The 24132-nt window shown below is 39.8% G+C and overlaps 1 protein-coding gene across 1 annotated transcript in view; it reads left to right on the forward strand.

Annotated features, from left to right (window-relative positions):
* The window catches only part of itfg2 (integrin alpha FG-GAP repeat containing 2), a 66724-nt gene extending 42928 nt beyond the window's left edge, over positions 1-23796 (forward strand). Inside the window, exons 11-12 of the mRNA XM_048549464.2 lie at positions 4577-4747; positions 21656-23796. Of these exons, the coding sequence (XP_048405421.1) occupies positions 4577-4747; positions 21656-21765 (281 nt within the window). The 3' untranslated portion in view covers positions 21766-23796. The remainder of the gene's footprint in view (positions 1-4576; positions 4748-21655) is intronic.
* The last annotated feature ends 336 nt before the right edge of the window (positions 23797-24132 follow it).

A 24132-nucleotide genomic window follows, 5' to 3' on the forward strand; every position in this document is an offset into this window, starting at 1 on the left:
CGATTAAATTAATATCTGCCGTGAACTACTTGGGAGCAGATTTGTTGCATTGCTGGAATTTATTAGATGTTTTAAGCTGTCTCCTTTCATTCAAAGTAGAATAGAATAGTTTGGTGAAGGGATGTAATCTCATCTGAACTCTGCCTGGAGACATGTCCTTGTGACCTGCTTGTTTCAAAACATTTTAAAATTAATGTGCAAAGTTTAACACTTGAATAGAAAGGCCAGTCCAACAGACCATTGGAGTCACTCAGAGATTTTTAGGGAAGAATCCCTATAACAAGTGCTGTGTTGACATGCAGAAGTAAATAATTTTTTGGTTTAACAGTCAGCAAAGAACAGATTCTAAAATAACAAAGCTAGTAGAGAGTTACAGATTGAGGAGATGTTTCGTTACTCACGCTCAGAGATTGAATAAACTAAACCTTACTTGATAGGACAATAGAAGATTCACTCAACAACCTGTTAAAGCTGGGAGGAGATTGAAACTTTAAACTCAACTTTAAACCTCGTGACATTGGGTTTACGGTTGTGTTGATAAGTTAATGGGGTGTATCTTTTCCATACCTTTAGCTTATTACTTGTTTATTAGGTATTATTTAGACATGGTTGATTTTAGTTTGATTGCTACAATAAAAACCTTAAAACATGAAATCAGTCACTGGGAAATTCATTTCTCTTTTTAAAACTTGTATCTCTCTCTAGATTATAACAAGATCCAAATCCCAACACTTTGATATGGCTGAATCAATGAGTAAAATCATGAAATGAGCATTTCTTCAAAAAATTTATTGTTTCACTAGGGTAGCCTTTAAACTTTGTGTGACAGTACTAAATAAATGGTTGTGAACTGACAGCTGATTTTACATCTCTGGACATTTATTTCCATTGACGGTTCTGTTTGTTTAAATTTCTGTTGTATTTCATCGCTTGTTACACATTTTAAGGGACTGCAGATATTGAAATGAAAATCATCTTGAGTAATGCTTCAGTAATTTTCAGTCTTTCTTTTCTACTTAAAAATCCCGATTCCTAACATATAAGCAACAGTTTATCCAAGGTAGTAAATGTAATGTCTGGGTTTCTGAGATAGGGCAGTTCATTAGTGGATAATGTGTTTATTCTCTGATCATTGCTTATATTACCACCATATGAAGAACTTAATCCAATTTACTTTACCAGATTATTTACAAAATATAAAGGATAGCAGGCATCAGCATGCCACATAATTGACAGTATTAAAATGTGTGTTCTCACTATGTTACGGTAACAGTTATATTGGTGACATCTATGGCGCTATGTTACTTTGTCTGTAGCAACAAAAATGGAGCAAAACTAAACTGGCACTGAGAAAGTCTGATTGAATTATATGGTTTGTACATGAGGCCACTCCTACACCACAAGTCATGACAGTACCATGCCAAAAAATCTAATAACTTTGTGACCTTGGTGAAGGTCCTTTTTTTATTTTGGCTAGGACAAGGGTTTCCAAATTATGCATTGCAGTGGTCCCATTTAAAGTCATGAACTGCCCCTCATCTGAGCAGCAATGATGATGGTGGAAAGAAGACCTTCCAGTCTGGTGGCTCACATGGACAACTCTAAACATTCTAGATCATTGCACTAAATAACAAGAGGTGGAGAGTAAACCCAATGTGCCCTTTAGTTTCACTCAGTGATGAATTCAAGTAGACCTAGTATGTTTGTGAGCACCTTGATGTAGACAGAGGCCCGCAGGCACTGAATATGTCCAGAGTGGAGAAAAAATAGGAGATCATGTGGCTGAGCTGGGTAGCTCAGTGGTGGTTTCACTCATTACTGTGTGTTTGCTCAGCTGTCCCAGTTAGAAACATGGAGCAAAAACAGTACATTCAGTCATTGAAACTGCTCCACCATTCTAGATCATGGCTGAACATCTGCCTCAACAGTTTCGCCGTGCTATCTCCATATCCTTTGATGTCATTAATATCTTGAAATTATTTTTTTCTCTACCTTGAACTTAGGCCATAACTAAACATCCACAAAACTCTAAAACAGAATTGATTCAGGGAAGAGGGGCTGGTGAATGAATGAGTGGGCTGGGTGCCTGGGAGAAAGATTGCTGAATCAATGTTTGTGAGGGGAAGGGTGTTTAGAAAGAGGGACTGTTGAGTAAATGGAGGGCTGGTTTGAGGAGAGAGACTGCTGATTGAGTGGGTTAACAAAGCTGGGAAGAGGGGCTACTATGTGCACTTGGTGAAGGTGACGCACAAGAAATTGGGAAGATTTGTGTAATGTGGTGGGGGGAGAAGTGTGTATGTGCATTTGTGTATAATGGGAAGGGGGAAGGGTTGATTACAATATCTGTTTGGGAATGGGGAAAGTGGGTCTCCTGTCACCAGAGAATAAGGAAAGATTTGTTGAAATCTACATGAGTACATAAAATAATAAACTTATAATATTTTTCCAAAGTACTTTTTAAAGCTTGGCTTTTTTTTAAAAAAAAGCTCTTTGTATTTGTGATTTATTTAAGTGGGAAAATGCTGTTGAAGTAGCAGATTGGTTGCGATCAGATTGAATAGCGAGCAGGCTCAAAGTGCTGAATTGTGTACTTTTGCTCCTGGTTTCTGTGTTTCACTGCATATTATATATTGACTGTAACAAGCAAACTTTAGTAATTGTATATGGCATGTCTCTATGCAGCTTTATTGCTTTTTTTTTGGTGTCTTGGGTCACATTAGTGTTTGTGTTAAAATGGGGTCATGTGGGGAAAAGTTGAGAACCTCTAGCATGGAGAACTCGTGATAAACCCACCACAGACTTTTCCAAGAATCCTGATATGATTGTGTATAAGTCAGGTACTCAAATGCCGGTTGTCAAGGTTCATGGGGCCTCCATGCAAGAGTCAGAGGCCTGCAGCCCTTCGGTACCAGCAGTGCTACTGGGATGATATCTGCTGCTAGAAGAGAGGTCCTTTACTGGTACTGCGGGAGGCCCTGGACACAGCTGAGTGGAGTTGTGTTATCCCCGCTGTTCAGGTGGAGAGGGTGTTAACTTGGAGGGTCTGGGCGTTTTTATCACCCTATGAATGGGCCATGCCACCATCAAAACTCCTCATTGGGCACAGAGGGAAGGTTTCATGTCTAGTAAGGTATCATCAGTAGTGGTGGTGTTGGATCTTTAAGTGGCCATTAATTGTCTGTTTGTGTCTGAAATATCTTGAGGCTGACTTTAACCTTCCATGTCCCAAACCTCATGTGGATGACACAGGAAGGCAACGTGCTGTCTATCTCATGCCTTCTCATGTTCTTCCCTGCCTCCCAGCCAACTCCTGGAGTCATACAGATGGGTAATATTTTGCTAATATTGACATTGATGGTGTGGTTTCTCATGCTGTGATTCAGATGTAGAACAGTGCTAATCTCTGTAAACCCTGCCTTGGGGGAGTAGCATCCTAAATGGGTGGGAGTACTGGATTAATGTTTATTAGGAACTTACGGCCTGTTTCAGACGGATGTCTTAGATGCTTGGACTGGTGTCACTTAGCATGACAGTGTGAGGAACTTAATGACCAATTTGGTAAAGCCCCATTCTGGTGAAGGGTTGTAATTGTTGATGTTAATCTCCTAAGTATAGTAACTTCTCCAGATGAGAAGTTATTCAAAAGTTAAAGAAAGTATGCAATAATAATTTATTATTTGTTATTCTTGATTCTTACATTTAATTTTTTGAGCTATACAGCTTCAAAATATATGTATTTGATTCAAACCAATTCATTTGAAATGATTGGTAGTTTTACTGAAATATATGCAATATATAACCATATAAAAAATCCTATTGGTTACAATCTGGTCTAAACTTAGACTGTACCAGACTTTTGTTTGGGACCAGTGGCTCAATGATGATTCATGACAGTAATTATGGCCAGATGCATGGAGAACTTTCCCAGGATAGCAACCTTTGCAAAGCCATCCAGATGTGCTGTTCTGAAGTTTAAGCTCCTGGAAATTCTGTTTGAGAGCCTTAACTTCTACTTCACATTCCTTTAGATTTTCACTGTCTGTTAACCTCCAAAGAAGATTTAGCTTCAAAATGTAAGTACAAAAGCCTTCTCAAAATCTGCCCCTGGAGTCATTTAGTCAGTCTTGTTGAATGAAAAATGCCACACAGATAAAAATTGTTCTTGTTAATAAAATCCAAAATAGCTTTGACGTTGGAGACAGTAAGGACTGTAGAGGCTGGAAGCCAGAGTCTATAGGTGTGAGGCTGGAAAAGCACAGCAGGTCAGAAAGCATCCGAGGAGCAGGAAAGTCAACATTTCAGCCCAAAACGGTGACTTTCCTGCCCCTCGGATACTGTCTGACCTGCTGTGCTTTTCTAGCCTCTCACTTGTGGCTTTGACGTAAGTTTGATAGAATTGACTTTTACTGTGACAGTTGGAAGCTATTAACACACACTAACAGTAACTGAAGATTCTAGTAAGCCTAGAAATAGATTTGACTGACTGGAAAGAGACAGACTGTTCATGCACCATGAAGTGGGTTTCTTAAGCTTAACAGTGCTCCATTGCTTAATGTGTCTTTTTCTCACCTTCCAGGCATTTATGCATGTAAAAATGATCGAAATAGTCCCTGTCTGGTGTATGTCAGCTTCAACCACAAAATCTATGTCTACTGGAGGGTAGAGTTGGAGAGAATGGAATCTACCAATATGTTAAAGGTGTTGGAGACCAATGAGTTCCATAACCTACTACAAGGAACATCAGTGGGTTAGTATTTTCATGTTCATCTTTGACTTTGGTGGGAAGGACTGTTTTGCTTTGATGATGCGCATAAGAAAATTTGAACAGTGCAAAAAAAAAAGGTTTGGAATGAGCTGAATGAGCTTGGAATGTCTGAAATATTTTTGTTCTCTTACACTTATCCTACCATATAAAGCATTTTAATTTCTGTCCCATAGTAAGGCTGCATGATATGTATCATTCTCCAGCCAACAACAAATGATTACTGCATATAACTTTGCTCTTCATTTGCTAAAAGAATATCCCAGGACACATTCCAAGGCAAATATTAATGAGAATACATACTTGATTATTTTTGTTTTGTCAGTGATGTTCTTCCCCATGACATTTCTTTACTCATTCCCTAAAATGTTTTCTCTAGCGCCACCCCTTTTTTAATCTTCTGTTTTCCTTTCTCGTTAATGAACTTTTCTGGGCATTGTGTATCTTTAGAATTTTCTCACTGAAAAGATAGTAGAAGTAGAGTCCTTGAATACTTTTAAGGCAGAGTTGGATAGATTCTTGTTAAGCAAGGGATTGAAAAGTTGTTGGAGTAGACAGGATTGTGGATTTCATGTTATAATCAGATCAGCCATGACCTTATTGAATGTTGGAGCAAGTTCAAGTGGCTAGGTGGCCTACTGCACCTGTTCTTGTATAAAACATTTGTATATACTCTTTCAAAGCTGTTTCCAATGTCTTCCAGAGATAACTGGATAATTCTAATGTCAAACTTTTTTATAATGCCAAAAATAACTAAAGTGAAAAGAATATCAAAGCAAGATCAAAAATGCGTACAATTACAGTCGTTACTAAGTTTACCACTTCCTTACGTATGAGAAAATAGCATGATTCAGTGCTTCTAACTAATGAGCACATGTTTATATCCTTGCCTTCCAAGCTACAGAAATTGGCTGTTTGGTGATTTATAATAGGCCCTCTATAAATAACCTTCAACCAAACAATCCAAATCAAACATATTTACTTCAATAAAACAAAAACAGAAATAGCACAAGAAACTCAGCGGGTCTGACAGCATCTAAGGAGAGAAAGCAGGGTTAACATCAGTTCTGAGGATAGGTTACTGGACTTGAAACATTAACTCTGCCTTCTCTGCTAGATGCTGCTAGATCTATTGAGTTTCTACACTTATTAATATCTGTTTAAAAAAAACTACGTGAGCAAATCATCTAAGAACTGTAAAATGCATGTAAACAAGGAATACCATTCATGTTATGAAAATGAGTCAGCAATTTGTGATAAGGAGGAGATACCCTGTGGATCAGCAAGTTTTATTCACTCCACATGTTATCAAGAAACGGTTCCAGATGTTGCCACTGCCAACATTATGGGTACTGAAGACTTGTGCTTCACAATTACCTCTAGCAAAGCTTTTTATAGTACAGCTACAATACTTAAATCTAGCCTGCAACATGGAGAATTATCTAAGTATATCTTGTGCACAATAGACAGGACAACTCCAACCAAGCTCATTACCTCCTCATTGATCTTTGTTCAATCATGAGTAAAGTAGTCAAAGGGGTGTCGATGGTGCTATCAAACAGCATTTGCTTTGTAATAAGCTGCCCAGGTTTGCCTTGGCCACTCAGTCCCTGACCTTGTTACAGCTTTGGTTCAAATATAGAGAAAATAACTGAACTCCGGAGGTGGGGTGAGAGTAAATGTCGTGACATCAAAGCTGCATTTAACGGAGTGTGGCATCAAGGAGTTCTCACAAAGAAGTGTAGATGGTAATCAGCAGGGACACTCACCACTGATTTAGAATCATAGCTTGCACAAAGGAAGATGGTTATGGTTGTTGAAGGTCTTTCATCTCACTCCAAGAAAATCTCTGCCAGAGCTTGTCAAGGTCGTGTCCTGGGCCCAATGATCAGCTGCTTCATCGGTGACTTTCTCTTCACCATAATGTCAGAAGTGGAAGTGATCAATAATAGGACAATGTTCAGCATCATTTGCAACTCCTTAGATTAGATTAGATTCCCTACAGTGTGGAAACAGGCCATTTGGCCCAACAAGTCCACATCGGCCCTTGAAGCATCCCACCCAGACCCAACCCCCTGTAACCCACACAGCCCTGAACACTACGGCAATTTAGCATGGCCAATCCACTTACCCTGCACATCTTTGGTCTGTGGGAGGAAACCAGAGCACCCGGAGAAAACCCATGCAGACATGGGAAGAACGTGCAAACTCCACACAGACAGTCGCCCGAGGCTGGAATCGAACCTGGGTCCCTTGTGCTGTGAGGCTACAGTGCTAACCACTGATCCGCCGTGCCACCTGTTAGATACTGAAGCAGACCATGCCCGTATATAGCAAGACCTGAACAATATCCAATGGCAAGTTGCACTCATTCCATCCAAGGACCAGCAATTAACACATTCAATTGGGGAGAATCTAACCATCTCTGACATTTAATGGGATTAGCATTTGTTGAGTCTCCCACTATCGACAAATTGGTGTTTATCATTGACTGAAAACTGATCTGGACCTATGAATGCTGGCTACCAGGGCAGAGTTTAGGAATTCTGAGATAATTAAGTCATAACCTACTCCCAAAGCCTGTCTGTCATCTAGAAAGCACAGCTCTGTGTAGCTTGAATACTCACTTGCCTGTATGAATGCCGTTCCAACATTGCTCAAGACTTTTGATAGTGCCTAGGGAAACCTGGTCCACCAAGTTGGCACCCTAGTTTAAACATTTATTGCTTCACCACTGACACACACTGGCAGCAATGTGTGCCATCTACTAGGTCTATTGCAGCAACTCCCCAGGATACTGAATAACACCTTCTAAATCCTTGACCTCTGACATCCAGAAGAAGGGTGATGGATACATGGGTACACCACTACTTGAAGTTTCTTTCCAAGTCATACTACATGCTGATTTGGAACTACATTGACATTGTTTCACTATTGCTGGGTCAAAATTCCAGAACACCCATCATAGCAATACTGTGACCATAAGGCAGAAGAGTAGAAGTAGCTCTTGTTGGCTCATTAAGTCTGTGCCACCATTTAATAAGATAACGGATGATATGATAATCCTTAACTCCACTTTCCTCTCTTTTTTCCCCCATACGCTTGATTACCTTAGTGATTAAAAATTTGTAATTCTGAGCTGTGAATATACTTCATGATCCAGCTGCAGTAAAGAATTCCACAGATTCTCTTCTGTTTGAGAGAAGAGTTTCCTTCTCATCTCTATGTTAAAAAGATGGCCCAATGCTCTGAGGCCTAGTCTCTTTCTCAAGAAAAAAACAACCTCTCCACATTTTGTCGAGACCCCAAAGAATCAAATATGTTTCTATAAGGCTGTCTCTTGATTATCTAAATTTCACTAAATACAGGCCCAATCTACTCAATCTCTTTTCATAAGAAAATTTCTCCATACTCAGGATCAACCTAGTGAACCTTCTTGGAATAATGCAATGCTAGTACACCTTCCCTTAGATGATGGGGGCAAAAATGTTCACAGTATTCTGGGTATGATCTAACTGGTACCTTATATAGTTTCACAAGATTTCCCTATTTTTATATTTCATTCCCTTTGAAACAAAAGTCTATGTTCCACCTGTCTTCCCTACTACTTACTGATCTCTCTCTCCAGAATCCTTCTGAATATACCTATCCTCCGATGACTGCAGTGGTTCACGAAGGCAGCTCACTACCATTTTCTGCAGAGCAATTAGGAATGGACAATAAATGCTAATCAAGCCAGCAGAAGCCACTTCCTATAAATGGATTGCAAAAATGTCTTCTAGTTTAACTCAAGTGAAATCAGCATCTTAGGTCCTACCATCTGGGTTAGAACTCTCTTGGCATTCATAGTCTTTAACTCTGGCCTCTTAATGGTATGTTGGCCTTCATTGCGAGAGGCTTTGTGTACAGGAGCAGAGATGTGTTGTTACAGTTGTACAGGGCATTGGCGAGATCAAATATTGTGTGCAGTTTTGGCCTGCTTTTCTGAGGAAGAATGCTGTTGCTCTCGAGGGAGTGTGACAAAGGTTTACCAGGCTGAATCCGGGGATGGCGGGTCTGACGTATGAGGACAGATTGAGTAGGTTGGTATTGTTTTTGCTAGAGTTCAGACGTATGGGGGGGGAATCTCATTAGGGACTTTTAAAATTCTAACAGGACTGGACAGGGCAGATGCAGGGAGGATGTTCCTGATGGTAGCTGTGTCCAGAACCAGGGGTTACAGTATGAGGGCGCAGGGTGGACTATTTAGGATGGAGATGAGACTTCTTTCATCCAAAGAGAGGTGAGCCTGTGGAATTCATTATCACAGGAAGTAGTTGATGCCAAAACATTGAAGAGTGACTAGACATAGCAGTTGGGGTGAACGGGACTAAAGGTTATGGAAAAAAGCAGGATTAGGCTATTGAGTTGGATGAGCAGCCATGAGAATGAAAGAATGACTAAACAGGCTCAAAGCGGGTAATGGCCTCCTCCTGCTCTTATCTTCTGTGTTTCTATGTTCTCTCTCACTCTCTTCTTCTCTCTCTCTCAAGCTCTGTCACTCTGTCATACTAATTCACGCTTGGTCACTGTTGCTTGCTATCTCTAATGCTTCCTCTCTTCCTTTCAGTCACACTCTTGCTGTTGTGTTTTCTTGAGTGTATGCTATTTCTCCCTTTCTCATGCTCTCATGTTCTGTCTCCCTTTCTCTTCTCTTTCTTTCTCTCGCGTGCTCTCTCGCTCTCTCTCCATCCTTTCCTGCCTCCCCATGCTCACCTGCCCTCGCTTTCCAGCCCTCGCTCTCCAATAACCATGCTTGTGGCCACCCTTGCCGTTACTCTTATTCACACTCGCTCTTGCCTGCCCTCGCTGTCACCTGCCCTTGCTTTCCCGCATCCTCACTCTCCCTTTTGCCCTCTCTCTCCCCCATGTGCCCGTTTCTCTCTGTCTCTCTTTTCACCTGTATAAACATGAGATTCTCCACTTTGGTCGGAGGAGGAGAAAGGCAGCTAGTTATCCAGATATAAAGAAACTTCAGAGTGCTTCAGTGTTGAGTGATCTGGGTGTCCTTGTGCACAAATCATGAAATCTAATATGTAGGTATTAAGGAAACAAATAGAAATTTGCCATTATTGTGAAGTAAACAAGAGTATAAAAGCAGAGAAGTGTTGTAGCAACTGTACAAGACACTAGTGAGACCTCAGCTGGAATATTGCATACAAATTTGGTTCCTTCACTCGAGGAGAGATGTACTTGCTTTGGAGACAGTTTAGAGGATGTTCAGTGGATTGATTTCAGAGACGAATGGTCTGTCTTACAAGGAGAGATTGAGCAAATTAGGTCTATGCTCAGTGAAATTTAGAAGAATGAGAGAAAATCTAATTGAGGTATACAAGATGCTAAAGGTGTTGACAAAGTAGACTTAGTGAAGATGTTTCCTCATGGGGTAATCTAGGACAAGAAGTCATAAGTTTAGGATAAGTAGCAGATTTAAAACAGTGATGAGGAATTACCTCTCTCAAATGTTGGTGAATCTGTAGAATATTGTTGGAATATTAAGCAAATTTAAGGAACAGGTAGACAGATTTTTAATTAGTAACAGTTGAAGGGTTATGGCGAGCAGGTAAGAAAGTGGATTTGAGGTGTATGAAATCAGCCATGATCGTATTAAATGGTGGAGCAGGTTCAAGGGGCTAAATTACCAACTTGTGACCTTAGTTCTGTGTTCTCCTTGCCTGTTACCTGTGATAGTGATGAAATGTTTTTAAACAAACTTAACCAGCTTGGCGAGAAAATCAACAACCTGAGCAACAAGTCTTCTCAAAAACTTCGAATTTATCTATGGCAAAATATTTGCAAGCTGTATGTGTGAATAGGGTTCATTTGATCAAATACTTCCACCTTATTAGAATCATTCTTGGAAACCTACATTTTTTAAACAGGGATGAATATTCTCCAGGGCAAAGGGGAACAATTGAGGAATTTAGGAGGGTGATGGTGCCCTCTCTGAGCCTGCCATTTGTGTTTGGCCACTCCAGTGAGGCACTTGGGAAAAGCTAGGGGAGGTTTTGGCATAATGTTTCAGTACACCATGAAACCTAAGTAAAATTTTTGCAGAGCAACTTTGCAGTAAATCCCAGTTTTTATAGGTGCCCACCAGAAACTCCTGACTACGTAGCCTTAACGTCTAACTTACCACTTACCAGGACTGTCTTCACTATTTTGCTGCTCCCGAATTATCTGCATCCAGTTACCTATGTAAAGAATTAAACTGGTCAGAGTGATGTAATTACAGATGTATAGCAAAGATAAATTTGAAATAATTGTTTTGTGGGGTCCGAATGGTAGAACAGACTATGTAAGGTTAATATTTGTGAATTTATTCAGGGAATATGGGTGTCACTGGTTGGGTTAGCATTTATTGCTTGTCTGTAGTTGCCCTTGCGAAAAGACCTGGTGATCTGCTTTATTGAACTGCTGCAGTCCATTTGACGTCAGTAGACGCACTATTCCATTAGGTGTCAGTTCCAGGATTTTGACCCAGCAATGGTGAAGGAACGGCAACATATTTCTAAGTGAGGATGATGAATGACTTTAAGGGGAACTTACGGTGTTTCCATCTATCTGCTACTCTAGTCTTTGTAGGTGAAAGTAAGCGTGGGTTTGGAAGGTGCTGTCTAAGGAACTTTAGTGAATTTCTATAGTGTACCTTGTAGATGATATACAATACTGCTATTGAGCATCACTGGTGGAGGGAGTGGATGTTCGTGGATGTGGTGGCAATCAAGCGCCCTGTTTTATCCTGAGTGGTGTCAAGCTTCTTGAGTTTTGTTGGAGCTACACTCAGTCAGGCACCTGTGAAGCATTCCATCATATTGGAGACAATAGTTCTGCAAATGCAAGGAGGTAGTGTCAAAAAATGTGGAGCTGGAAAAGCACAGCAGGTCAGACAGCATCTGAGGAGCACGGAAGTCAATGTTTCAGGCCAAAACGTGACTTCCCTGCTCCTTGGATGCTGTCTGACCTACTGTGCTTTTCCAGCTCCAAATTTATTCCGTCGTACTCCTGACATGTGCCTTGTAAATTGTGGACAGGCTTTCTGGAGTCACAAGGTGAATTACTTGTGGTAGGACACCTAGTCTCTGAGATACCAAGGTGTAGAGCTGGATGAACACAGCAGGCCAAGCAGCATCAGGGGAGCAGGAAGGCTGATGTTTTGGGCCTAGACCCTTCTTGGGAAAAGGGTCTTTTCTGAAGAAGAGTCTAGGAAAAACAGCTTCCTCTGATGCTGCTTGGCCTGGATTGGACATGTCCAGCTTTTGTGTGCAGGACATACCTGGGCAATTTTCCACATTGTTGGGCAGATATTAGGTTGGACTGGAATAGCTTGTGCAGTAGTGCAGCAATTTCTGAAACACACTTCTTCAATACCATTGCTGGAATGTTATCAGGACCCATATTCAGTGCCTTCAACAGTTTCTTGCTATCGTGGAGTGAATTGAATTAGCTGAAGGCTGACAATGGGTGATGCTGGAGACCTCTGGAAGAGGTCAAGTTAGATCATCCACTCAGCATTTCTGGTTGAAGATTGTTATAAATGCTTTACCCTGACATAGCCTGAGCCACAACCAATCTGGAAGCCCTTTCCAAAGAAACGATGATTTACTTTGCTTTTAGATAGGGAACCTAGAATTTGGACGGGAGTAGTCAGATGACCTGAACCTGGAATGTTAGATATACACCTCACTTTCCAGCTCAAAGTAAATGAGGCTGAGAGTTCAAAATTACCCCCACAGCCCCTTCTCAGCAACTGACAGATGAATTATGTTGGAAAAGCACTTAGTGTCAAAATTGACTCTCTTTCAGCTGAAAATAACATTCGTCAATATCCAAAATGTTCATAAATGTTTTTGTAACTGTATATTTTAAAAGGTACTGAGTTCAGAACAGAAATGGTTGGCACAGGGTTATATTAAGGGCACATAGTTCTTTCAGGCAGTCCCTAGATGTTTTACTAATTTGGTAGAATTGCAGTAACGTGAGAGATTCCTATTTCATCTAAAAATATTGACTGTGGGAACAAGTTTGTTGTTTGACATTTACCTCTTTAAATTCAGAACCCAGCTGTGCCCATGATTGTTTCCCTTGAGAGCCTTCAAATTATATTTTTAATGTAAACAGTGTTAGAGGGAGAAAGACAAAATAACATTTTAAAATAGCATTGACGTAGATGATTAGCCATGATCTAATTGAGTGGCTAAGCAAGCTCGATGGACTGAATAGCTACTGCTGCTCCTAGGATCCTTGCACACATTAACTTGTCAAAAGGGCCATATTTTGAAGTTTTCATTTTTGCTAATATTGATTCTGTGAACTAATGTCCTATTTACATAAAACTAAATGGATAGGTCAGTTCTAATTGAGCTCACCTTTCTTTAATTACGTTTTTCCACTGGTTTGTTTTTGAAATATTTCATTTGTTGCCATAATTATAGCTACGCAATGAAAACTTTACACTAGGCCTTGTAATCATCGTTGTTTTGATACCTAAATTCCATTTTAAGTCACTTGGAATTGAATAGTTTTATCATGAAGTCGTCAACAAATTACTACCCATTTATTCTTTGGATATCCTAGGTGCCCTAGCTCAGAACAGGATATACAACTGTTTTTGTATCTGACTGCATTGTTTCTGCTGCATCCTCATTCTCTGAAACTTTCAGCTTAGGATTTGGGCTCATCCCATCCCATCCCATTATTGGAACATTCTGTCAGCTGTAATTGTCCTTGTACTGTAATAATTTGTCTCCCTCCCTTCCCTGGGATCATTCCTGACCCTGAGCCTGCAATAGGACTTCAGGCTGGGGACCTTCCAGCCAAGAACACATTCTACCATACCTATCATGGAGGCTGTACATATTCCACAGCATTGGTGGCACTGACAGAGGAGCATCACATGGCCAGGTTGTTAATTAGATGACTTGCACATCTCCAAGTTGGAGAACAGAGCTCAGAGTTTGAACAGGGCTCACCAACCTTAACCACTACCACCACTGTGCCTGGATCACTTCAAGCTTGCTGAGGAGCTCTGTGACTTCCAGCATGATGTTGAAGTAGGGTGCCATGAGAAAGCTGGTGCTGACAAGGATCATTGGCTGTATAAGAAGAAGAGGGCTGAGAAGCTGTCCACCAATGGAGGAGGTAATCAGTAACCTGGTCAGCAAAACATACATTGATCCCTTCTAGCATGTTGTCAATTCTTTGCTGTACTACTGGGAATGTAGAAGTATTCCTGATATTGTTTTACCTATGTTGTTTGCATTTTTGTTACATATTGCAATCAAAAATCTCAGGTTGTGAATGCATCTCTTGATGTTACATACATAAAGAATGGATAATTTGTTCCATGTAAGTGGAGGTCTCCAGGAACATATCTACTATTTAAAATTGAGAGATTCCTGTGGAATCACAGTAGCACGCAAGCTGACAGCCACACTACAACAAACACTCTCAAGGATTAAAGACCTTATACCCACAACATGCAGAACCAATGTAGTTTACAAAATACCATGCATCGACTGCCAGAAACATTACAGCGGACAGACAGGAAGGAAATTAGCCATCAGAACACACAAACATCAGCCAGCAGCAGAACGACACAAAGCACTAATATCAGTACTCCCAGACAGTAAGGCCATCTATTTAACTGGACAATGTAACTTTAGTAGTCCAAGCCAAACATAGACATACACGAGAACTCCTAGAGGCATGGTTCTCAACCTATAATGCAATCAACAAACATAGAATTGGACTCCATATACAAGCCTATACAGAACAGAACTGGAAATGATACAGCTCGCCAAAACAGACTGGACAGTATAAATTTCAAGTGGAGTAGAAGGACATCAGAGACCTTACTGATGATGTTGCCTAGCATGGTGATGAAACGTCTGAACGAAAACAAGCCAGCTCAGCAAGCAATTCAACAACCTCAGTATTAGCTATTACTTGTGGATTTGGCAAAAAGAAAAATCTTTATTGTAAGTGGTTATAACCTGAAACTCTAATGGAACACTCTGTGGTTCTATATTCTGATCTTTTCTAAGAACACAAGTGGGTTGTGGTCTTTGGAGACTACTAACTTCCCCTAACGATTGGTTGCAAATGCTTCAAACTGTTGAAAAGTCAGCAGCAAGCTTATGTTCTCCCTTTCAACAGCCAGGCAATTTCTTCAAGTTATATTAAGCCTCCTAGAGAAATAGCTAACTGGCTGTTCCACATCTGGATGTTCATCTTTCGCGGCATTGTTCCTATCACTGTGTCATTGGTGCCATTAGTCACTTTGAATGATTTACTAAAACTGGCTCATTTATCAAAATGTCCTTCAACTTCTTGAGTGCCATTTGGTAAGACTCTAATTGTTTGGAAGTCATGTTTTTCTTCAACAAATTTGTCACAACTATTGCTAACATTGGGGACTGGTTACCTGTAGAAGCCATACATACACCAAAATCTCAGTCTTATTCCTTTGTCTTGAGTTTACAAAAGTTTATTGTTGCCTGAACCCAGGCATCTCATGGCTTCAGAGTATGTTCTAAGGAAGTGACATTGTTCTAGGCCACATTCATGATGAGGTTAGCTTTGGCTAGCTTATCAAGCGGTGGCCTTAAAAGCCAGGCATGATCTGTCCAGGTGTCACTGTACCTCACTGTGCACAACTCAGTTATTAAACTGGGCAGTCTCTCTTGCTTGGACAACCTTCAAAATACAGAAGTGTAATTCAATGAGCTCACCTCTCTTTCTTCTAAAATCCGAAGTATGGAGTCTCAACCTGTTTAACCTTTGCTCATAAAGACAATTTCTTCAGTTTATCCAGTGAATGATGTAGCACCTTATTCAAACCCACCAATGCTTCTGCATTCGCCAGCTTCACGGATTAGTCTCAATCTGAGAAGGGATACAACTTATCAGTATTAACACCAAGACCAGTTACATGTTCTAGAAAATATACAGACATAAATCATGAGCATATCTAGATAATGAAGATGGTTTACACTAGGTGTTTAATTTGTGTCCCTCTTCTGTGTCCTTTCTCTTGCTTTTTTTTCCACAGAGTGGTTCATCTGTGGAATGAACCTCCAGAGGAAGTGGTGGATGTGGGTACAATTACGATGTTTAACAGACATTTGGAGAAGTACATGAGTAGGAAAGGTTTGGTGGGATATGGGCCAGGAGAACGCAGGTGGGACTTGTTTGGTTTGGGATTATGTTCAGCATGGACTGGTTGGACCGAAGAGTCTGTTTCCGTGCTATGTGACTATCTGACAATAAAATAAGAAAAAAAAGAATTCACATCTCACATCATGCATTGACGTGGTAATTGGAAATAAGTAAAAGTGAATTTCGTAGTAGAGGGGAAAAAAATTCAGAAAGCCTTTGGAGAGCATTTACAACATGTGTACACTCAGCCCTTCAAGCCTTCACTACCATTAAATAATAGCATGGTTGATCTAATTTTAATCTCAACCGTCCATTCCGGCATACTCCCAATAATTTTTCAGCCCTTGGTAATCAAGAATGTATCTCCCTCTCTCTCAAAAATATTTAAAAATTCTGCAACCGCTGCCTTTTGAGAAAGTGAATTCCAAACTATGATATTTTTTCCCCTCTCTGTGCTAGATGGGTCTCACCAATTTGCTGTTTAACTGAAGTTTACATTCCCTATTCTTGCATTCAATTCTCCTCCTAAAATTTGTTTTTAATTTGCAAGTGGAATGTGAGCACCACTGGCTTGCCATTTATTGCCTGTCCCCAATTGCTTTTGAGAAGATATTGGTGTGCTGCCTTGAACAACTGTAGTCCCATGTGCTGTGTAGGGAGAATGAATACAAAAGCCTGGCCAATAAAACATACCATTCCATTAACTTCTCCTGATTACTTGCTGTACCCACAAACAAACCTTCTTTGACTCCTGCAGGAGTATTCCCGAATCTCTCCGCATCTGAGTTCTGCAGCCTCTTGCCATTTAGATAATGTGCATTTTAAAAAATTTGTTTCTGCCAAAATGGACAATTTCACACTTTCCCACATTATACTCCTTTTGCCAGATCTTTGCCCACTCACTTAACCTATGCACATCTTTTTGTCAGCTCTTTATGTCCTCTTCACAATTCATGTTCCTTAACGTATCTTTGTGTCATCAGCAAATTTACCCACCACACCTTTGGTGCTTTACAATTTATGTAAATGATTTGAATTAAACAGTTGAGGCCTGAGCGCCAATCCCTATAAGACAGCTCTAGTTATCACCTGCAAGTCTGAAAACATTTATTTACTCCTATTCTCTGCATCCTGTTGGCCAGCCATTCGTCTATCCACGTTGAATATATGTTAATACCATCAGTTTTTATTTTCTGCAAAAACCCTTGATCTAGCGCCTTATCAAATTCCTTTGGAAATCTAATTACAGTAAATCCACTGTTTCCCTTTTATCCAAAGCACTTCAGAGAAGTCCATTAAATTATTTAGACATGGTTTCTCTTTGTCAAAACCATATTGGCCCTGTCTGATTACTTAAACTGCTTTGCCATGTTATAATGTCTTATATAACAGCTTTTAACATTTTAACAGGTTCATAGTTCCTTGAAAGTAGAGTCACAGGTAGTTAGGATAGTGAAGGACGCATTTGATATGCTTGCCTTTATTGGTCAGTGCATTGAGTATAAGAGCCGGGAGGTCATGTTGCAGCTGTACAAGACATTGGTTAGGCCACTTTTGGAATCCTGCATGCAATTCTGGTCTCCCTGCTATAGGAAGGTTGTTGTGAAAACTAGAAAGGGTTCAGAAAAGATTTACAAGGATGTTGCCAGTTTTGGGGCCTTACAGCTATAGGGAGAAGCTGAAGAGGCTGGGGCTTTTTTCCCTGGATCATCAGGGGCTGAAATCTTATCAAGGTTTACAAAATCATGAGGGGGCGTGGGTAGGGTTGATAGAACATAGAACAGTACAGCACAAAACAAGCCCTTCAGCCCACGATGTTGTGCCAACCATTGATCCTCATGTATGCACCCTCAAATTTCTGTGACCATATGCATGTCCAGCAGTCTCTTAAATGACCCCAATGACCTTGCTTCCACAACTGCTGCTGGCAACGCATTCCATGCTCCCACAACTCTCTGTGCAAAGAGCCCGCCTCTGACATCCCCTCTATACTTTCCTCCAACCAGCTTAAAACTATGACCCCTCGTGTTAGCCATTTCTGCCCTGGGAAATAGTCTCTGGCTATCAACTCTATCTGTGCCTCTCATTATCTTGTATACCTCCAAGGCAAGGGCTTTTCAGGTTGGGGGAGACCAAAACTAGAGAGCTTGAGGTGAGAGGGGAAAGATATAAAAGGGACCTAAGGAGCAACTTTTTCATGCAGAGGGTGGTGAGTATATGGAATGAGCTGCCAGAGGAAGTGATGGAGGCTGGTACAACTACAACATGTAAAAGGTGTCCAGATGGTTATATGAATAGGAACGGTTTAGAGGGATAGGGGCCAAATGCTGGCAAATGGGATTAGATTTATTTAGGATATCCGGTCGACATGGACGAGTTGGACCAAAGGGTCTGTTTCCATGTAGTATGTCTCTAAGACTCTGAGTTATGTTAGTTACTTTCCAATTCAAAGAAACCTTCTCTGAACCTCCATGAGTTTTAGGAAATTTAAACCAACGCATCAACTATCTCACTATTTTTGAAATCCACCAGGACCTGGGGACTTGTCAACTTGCAGTTCCAACAAGTTATTCATTACTTTAATTTACTTTACTAGTTCCCTGGCAGTTGTAATTTTCTTAAGTTTCCTCCCATTCAATTCAATTTACAGCTATTTCCAGGATGCTACTTATATGCTTTCTAGTGTGGACCAACATACAATATCTGTCCGTTTTGTCTGCCATCTCCTCACCATCTATTACTAGTTCTCCAGACTCTCTTCCTATTGAACCTACACGTGCTTTGTTAACTTTTTTTTCCTTTTCTTTTTGAAAAAATCCGAAGCAATTTTCCTACCTGTTGTTATAGTTTTGGATAATTTTCTCTCATACTCTAATTTTTCACACAATATTAATTATTTAGTAAATCTTTGCTCTTGTTTTCATGTTCTGTCCAATATGCTGACCTGTTGCTTATCTTTGAAGATATATATATCTTTTCTTTGAGTTTGATACTGACTTTGCCTTTTTTAGTTAACCATGCATAATGGGACCAACCCTCAGAATTTTTCTCATTTGTTTAATGCATTTATACTACACCTTCTGAAATTTCCCTTCAGATGTTTGCCACTGCATCTGCATTGACTATTCCTTAACCTAAATTGGTGGTTTGCTTTTGCTAGCTCTGCTTTCATGCCTCCATAATTGTCCTTTTTAAATCCAAAATAGTCGTCGTGGACCCACATTTCTCTCCCTCAAACAGTATGTCAAATTCAAACGTATTATGACTGCTGCTACCCTGCAGTGTATTCACTATGAAGTCAGTAATCAATCATATCTTGTTGATGGAAACCCAGTCTAGTATAGCATGCTAACAAAGTGTGGAGCTGGATGAATGCAGCAGGCCAAGCAGCATCTCAGGAGCACAAAAGCTGACGTTTCGGGCCTAGACCCTTCATCTGATGAAGGGTCTAGGCCCGAAACGTCAGCTTTGTGCTCCTGAGATGCTGCTTAGCCTGCTGTGTTCATCCAGCTTCACACTTTGTTATGTTCGATTCTCCAGCATCTGCAGTTCCCATTATCACTAGTATAGCATGCTCTCTGTTTGATGCATAAACATGCTGATTTAAGAAAATGTCCTGAAAAGATTTGATTAATTCATCTAGATTACATTTTTCTGTCTGATTTCTTCTCTACTAGTCTTTTTTACATTAAAATCTGCTGTGATAATCATTTCTGACAACCTTCTATTGTTTCTTCCTTGACATCCTGTCCTACATGTGTTCATTGTTAGTTTATTTGAAGGCATTTCAATCCATGGACAGCCATATTGAAGGTTGACAAGACTGAAAGGGTTAAGCAGCAAATAGAAATAGATAGAAAGGTCAAACAAATCGTGGAAAAGACAAATAATTGACTCCTGCCTTGAAATGAAGGGGTCTGAATGAAATGATTGCAATTTATCATCCTTTTAAAGGAACTAAAACTTAATGCCCATTCTAGAGTTAAGATTTCTAGCTAGCAGGATAAGTCTGATCATTTTTCTGAGTCTGAAACTGGTGATCAAATTCAAGGTGTCAGTTGTAGGAATGCCCAAATAAGGTCAATGTTAAAGTAATTAATGTTGTTTATTGGGAGCCAGAAAAAAAACCAAACCCAATTAGGCATTGGGTAAGGAACGTGGTATTGTCTGATTTGAAATAAGAACTGGGAAAATTCAAGCAATCATTTAGTAAATATGGTAACAGCTTCTGAGACTACTTGCAAAACAAGCTGTGGAGCAATTTACTGGAAAATTCCAGGCATGCTGCCGTCAACTTACATCAAGACATGGGAGATTTTCCAAAAAGCTGACTGGTGTGCCACTAAGCTCAAAAGATCATTCTCTTGTTTTGACCCTATAGAAAGTAATTTGATTTAATTTTGAGTGACCAAATGGAGAGTATAAATGTAGATGATTTCTTTTAAAGTGCAAAATTCAGATGTGTGGCTCCTGCATTTTGAGCTCAAAACAGTGCCCACAATATGCGCACACAATTTTTGCAGTGAGTTAGGCTGGACATCTTTTGCTGAGGATGTTATGCATGTCCACCAGAGGTACACACAGTAGGCAGATCATAACAATGTTTCAAACTTACATCACCTCAGTTTTAAAAATCTTTAATGGAATGTGAGTGTCACTGATGAGACCAGAATTTGTTGTCTATTCCACCTGTCCTCATCCTGAGATACTTACTAGGCCTTTTCGTAGGGTAGTTAAGAGTCAACTATTTTACTGTGAGCGTGGCATCATAATTAGGTCAGAACTTCCCTAAACAACATTAGTGAGCCAAATGCATTTTTACAAAAGCATTTTGTAGTCTCTGAAGTTGAAAACGTGTATAGGGTCTGGGGTGACAGATGCTGAAGGATTTGTCTCAGCTTCCACACAAACCATTTTAGTCCAGCCGTTCCTGATGTAATAGGATCCTCCTTTGGAATAAAACATAGCCAGAAGAATTAGCAGCACAAATTTAGTGAAGATGGAGGGGAGAATGAGCCTTGGCAGGAGATCATAACCACCCAGGGTGCTCTGCAGGCAGTTCTTCAACCTACCTAAACCTCAGCAAGGAATAGTGTGTGAAGTGACTTTGCTATAGTAAGGACATTATGTTCCCAGCTGATGTTATTACTGGATAGTTTAGATATCAGACTGAAACCTAGCTGGTAGATCATATTTTTTTGTTTGGTTTTAAGGAAGTGGTCTTTCAGTGAAACACAAGCTAGTAATCCTGCAGATTTGATTTTAATAATAAAACAGTATTTTATTACACAAAAAGAAGATAAAATAGAATTAAACATAACACAAAAAGACCAGAGAGGATTCTATTCCCTAACAACAACAAAACATTTCAATGAACCTTATAAAGTGAAGCTTCTCATATTATTTATAAAGGTCAACTAATCGCATTGCTCATTGTGCATTGCTTATTCTGTGCACTTTTAATAAATTCTGCTTCTGGGACTTTTGGTTCCAGAAATCTATTTGCGGCCTTACAGTTTTGGGGTGGGATTTAGATGGTATCAGATTTTAATCTTTAACTGTCTAATTATGTTAAAAAGATGTTTTATTCTGTTATTGAAACTGTAACCTTCTTAAACTGGCTGTCTTCCTGAAAGCATGATAAGCAAATTAAAGGAATTATTTAAGAACTGTTTTTGTCTCTATGTATTTCAGATGTAAATAACAGCAGTGCTGTTCAAGCCATGCTACACCAGACACTCTACTTTCCTGACCAAATTTCAGGACATGCCAACAAGGAGGATAAGCTGCACAAACCATGTTAGTTTGGACTGTCTGTTGAATCTTAAACTATTGAGGTGAAAAGTGGCAATTAACTGCCGATGTATTAACTACATCGATAAACTAACAGGACTGGCTTCTGATTCCTCCATGTCACAATGCTGAGACCTATGGATAAACAGTTAAGGACAATTTTAACCAAAGGAGAAGTACATTATGGTTATGCAACAAGTAAATAAAACTGAATTCTACATCAATGTCAATATTTGCAGAGGAATAGCAGCCTGAACTAATGTTTCTCTTGTTATAAATAGATTCATAAAAGTGAATAGCATGTTTTATCGTTTTATTTCCCAATTTAAAACATCTGAGTGCCATGAATTGTGTATGTCCTAGCAGAGAGCATGTGACAGGAGAAAGAAACAAGGCTTGCAATGCAGTTTTAATGAACCACAAAGCCTTAAGGTGCTCTGCGAAATGCAATGCTCTGTTTCCAAGTCTTGACCTTGTTCAGATATTGCCAACTGTTGGAATCTTCCAAAAGACAACTTCTGTGTTCATCATTCAAAATAAAGACGGTGGCTAGGTTCCTGAGCTGGAAGGCCCAGGGCACTGGACAAAGACTTGGCCCACTAACAGAGGTATTAACTGCCAAGACCGACAGTGGAACCCAATGGCCTCTAATATGAAGGTGCCTTGAGAAACTGAATTAGTGTTTAAAATTTCAGAATTCCGGTAACCTGTAGAGCTGTGGAAGGGAAAACCCCTTATACAGGAAAGGTTGAGAATGAAGCTGTATCTTTATCCTTCTGCATGTTCATGTGACCATTGACAGAGGCTGATTGCTGCCAGCCTCTCAACTGAATGGGGGAGTTAATCTGACATCAGGAAGATCCTGGCAATGTCAGTAATTTGCCTCCATTAATCTAATTGTTCCGTTGACACCACCTCCAGCATTACTGCATGGAAGCAGGAACTCTAGAGAACCCATTTGATGCATAAGTTTCCAATTTTGCTTCCAGTTCCATCTCTTTGTGATTGTGAAATTTCTGATCTAAGGATTGTTAAATGAATGTCCAGACCAAGATGGGTTTAGCAATAAATGGAGTGCAAAGGAGAGTAGGTTGTAGATCTAACACTTAAGATGTCAAGTTACTCTAGAGTAACAACATATGAAGGGCCAAAGTTTTCAGTATTCTGCCATTGTAATACATCCCCAACTTCTTTTCAGTCTTATCTGATCTCGTTACAGTATGAATACATCTTTTGGAGAACAATCAAATATTGAAAATAGCATTTGAGAATATGCAGAGTGCAGAATTTCCATTAGTGAACAAATGGAATGATATCTGCAGGGGAGAAAATTTATTAGAAAATAGGAACATGAGTAGGCCCTTTGAGCCTGCTCCACTATTCAGTCTGATCATGGCTGAACATCCAATGCAATACCCTTTCTTCCTATATCCTTTTATCCTTAAGAACTCCAAATATAACTACTTTTTTAGGACATTCAATGATCTAGCCTCACCTGCTTTCTGTGGTAGAGAATTCCATAGGCTCGCCACTCTCTGGCTGAAGAAATTTCTCCTCATCTCAGCCCTAAATGGCCTAACTTCTATCCTTAAAATTGATTCCTGACTCTGGACGCCTTCTTATCAGGAACATCCTGTATCTGCTCTGTTTAGCCCTCTTAGAATTCTGTAGATCTCTGAGATTTGATGACAAGTAAGGCCTGCTAGAAAAAGATGGTTTATCTTAAGATGGATGATTTTTCCAAATGTGGTCAGGGGAGAAAACCATCACTTGAAGTATATATAGAGAAAATTGGCCTGAGAGGTAACCTTAACCCTAACACACACAATTCCTGGGCAAGTTACTCAGGTGAATCTCAATTCAAACATTATCAAACTAAAACAGCCCCAGCTTCTCCAAACAGATCAGTTATGATCCTATCAAATGGCAAAGTAGACCTCCTCTGCTGCTAATTTGCATGTTTATATAAAAAGTGAAGGAAATGAACATGTTAATGTGTAATGTTACATAAAATAAAATTTAAAGAATGGGTCAAATTGAAACCTGTATTTGGTAAATTTAAAGTGATATGAGGACGTTCCTCCTACAATGAGTAATCAATGCTTTATTCAAGTTCCCTTTCTGGTCAAGTAAAATAGTAATAAAGTAGATGCAGGTACAGTTACATTTAAAGGACCTTTTGACAGATACATGTATAGGAAAGGTTTAGAGGTTTGTAAATACCTCTCATGCTCTCTTAACCAAGATAATTTTGTTAGTTTAGTTTTACACTACACTAGGTATAATACATGAATGCGACCTGAGTATATCTGACATCCAACCTCTCCATGAACCTAAATGGCATAGAGACCACATCTTTTTCATTATTCTTTATTTTG

Source organism: Stegostoma tigrinum, chromosome 18, assembly GCF_030684315.1.
Source record: "Stegostoma tigrinum isolate sSteTig4 chromosome 18, sSteTig4.hap1, whole genome shotgun sequence".
In the NCBI taxonomy this organism is placed as follows: domain Eukaryota; kingdom Metazoa; phylum Chordata; class Chondrichthyes; order Orectolobiformes; family Stegostomatidae; genus Stegostoma; species Stegostoma tigrinum.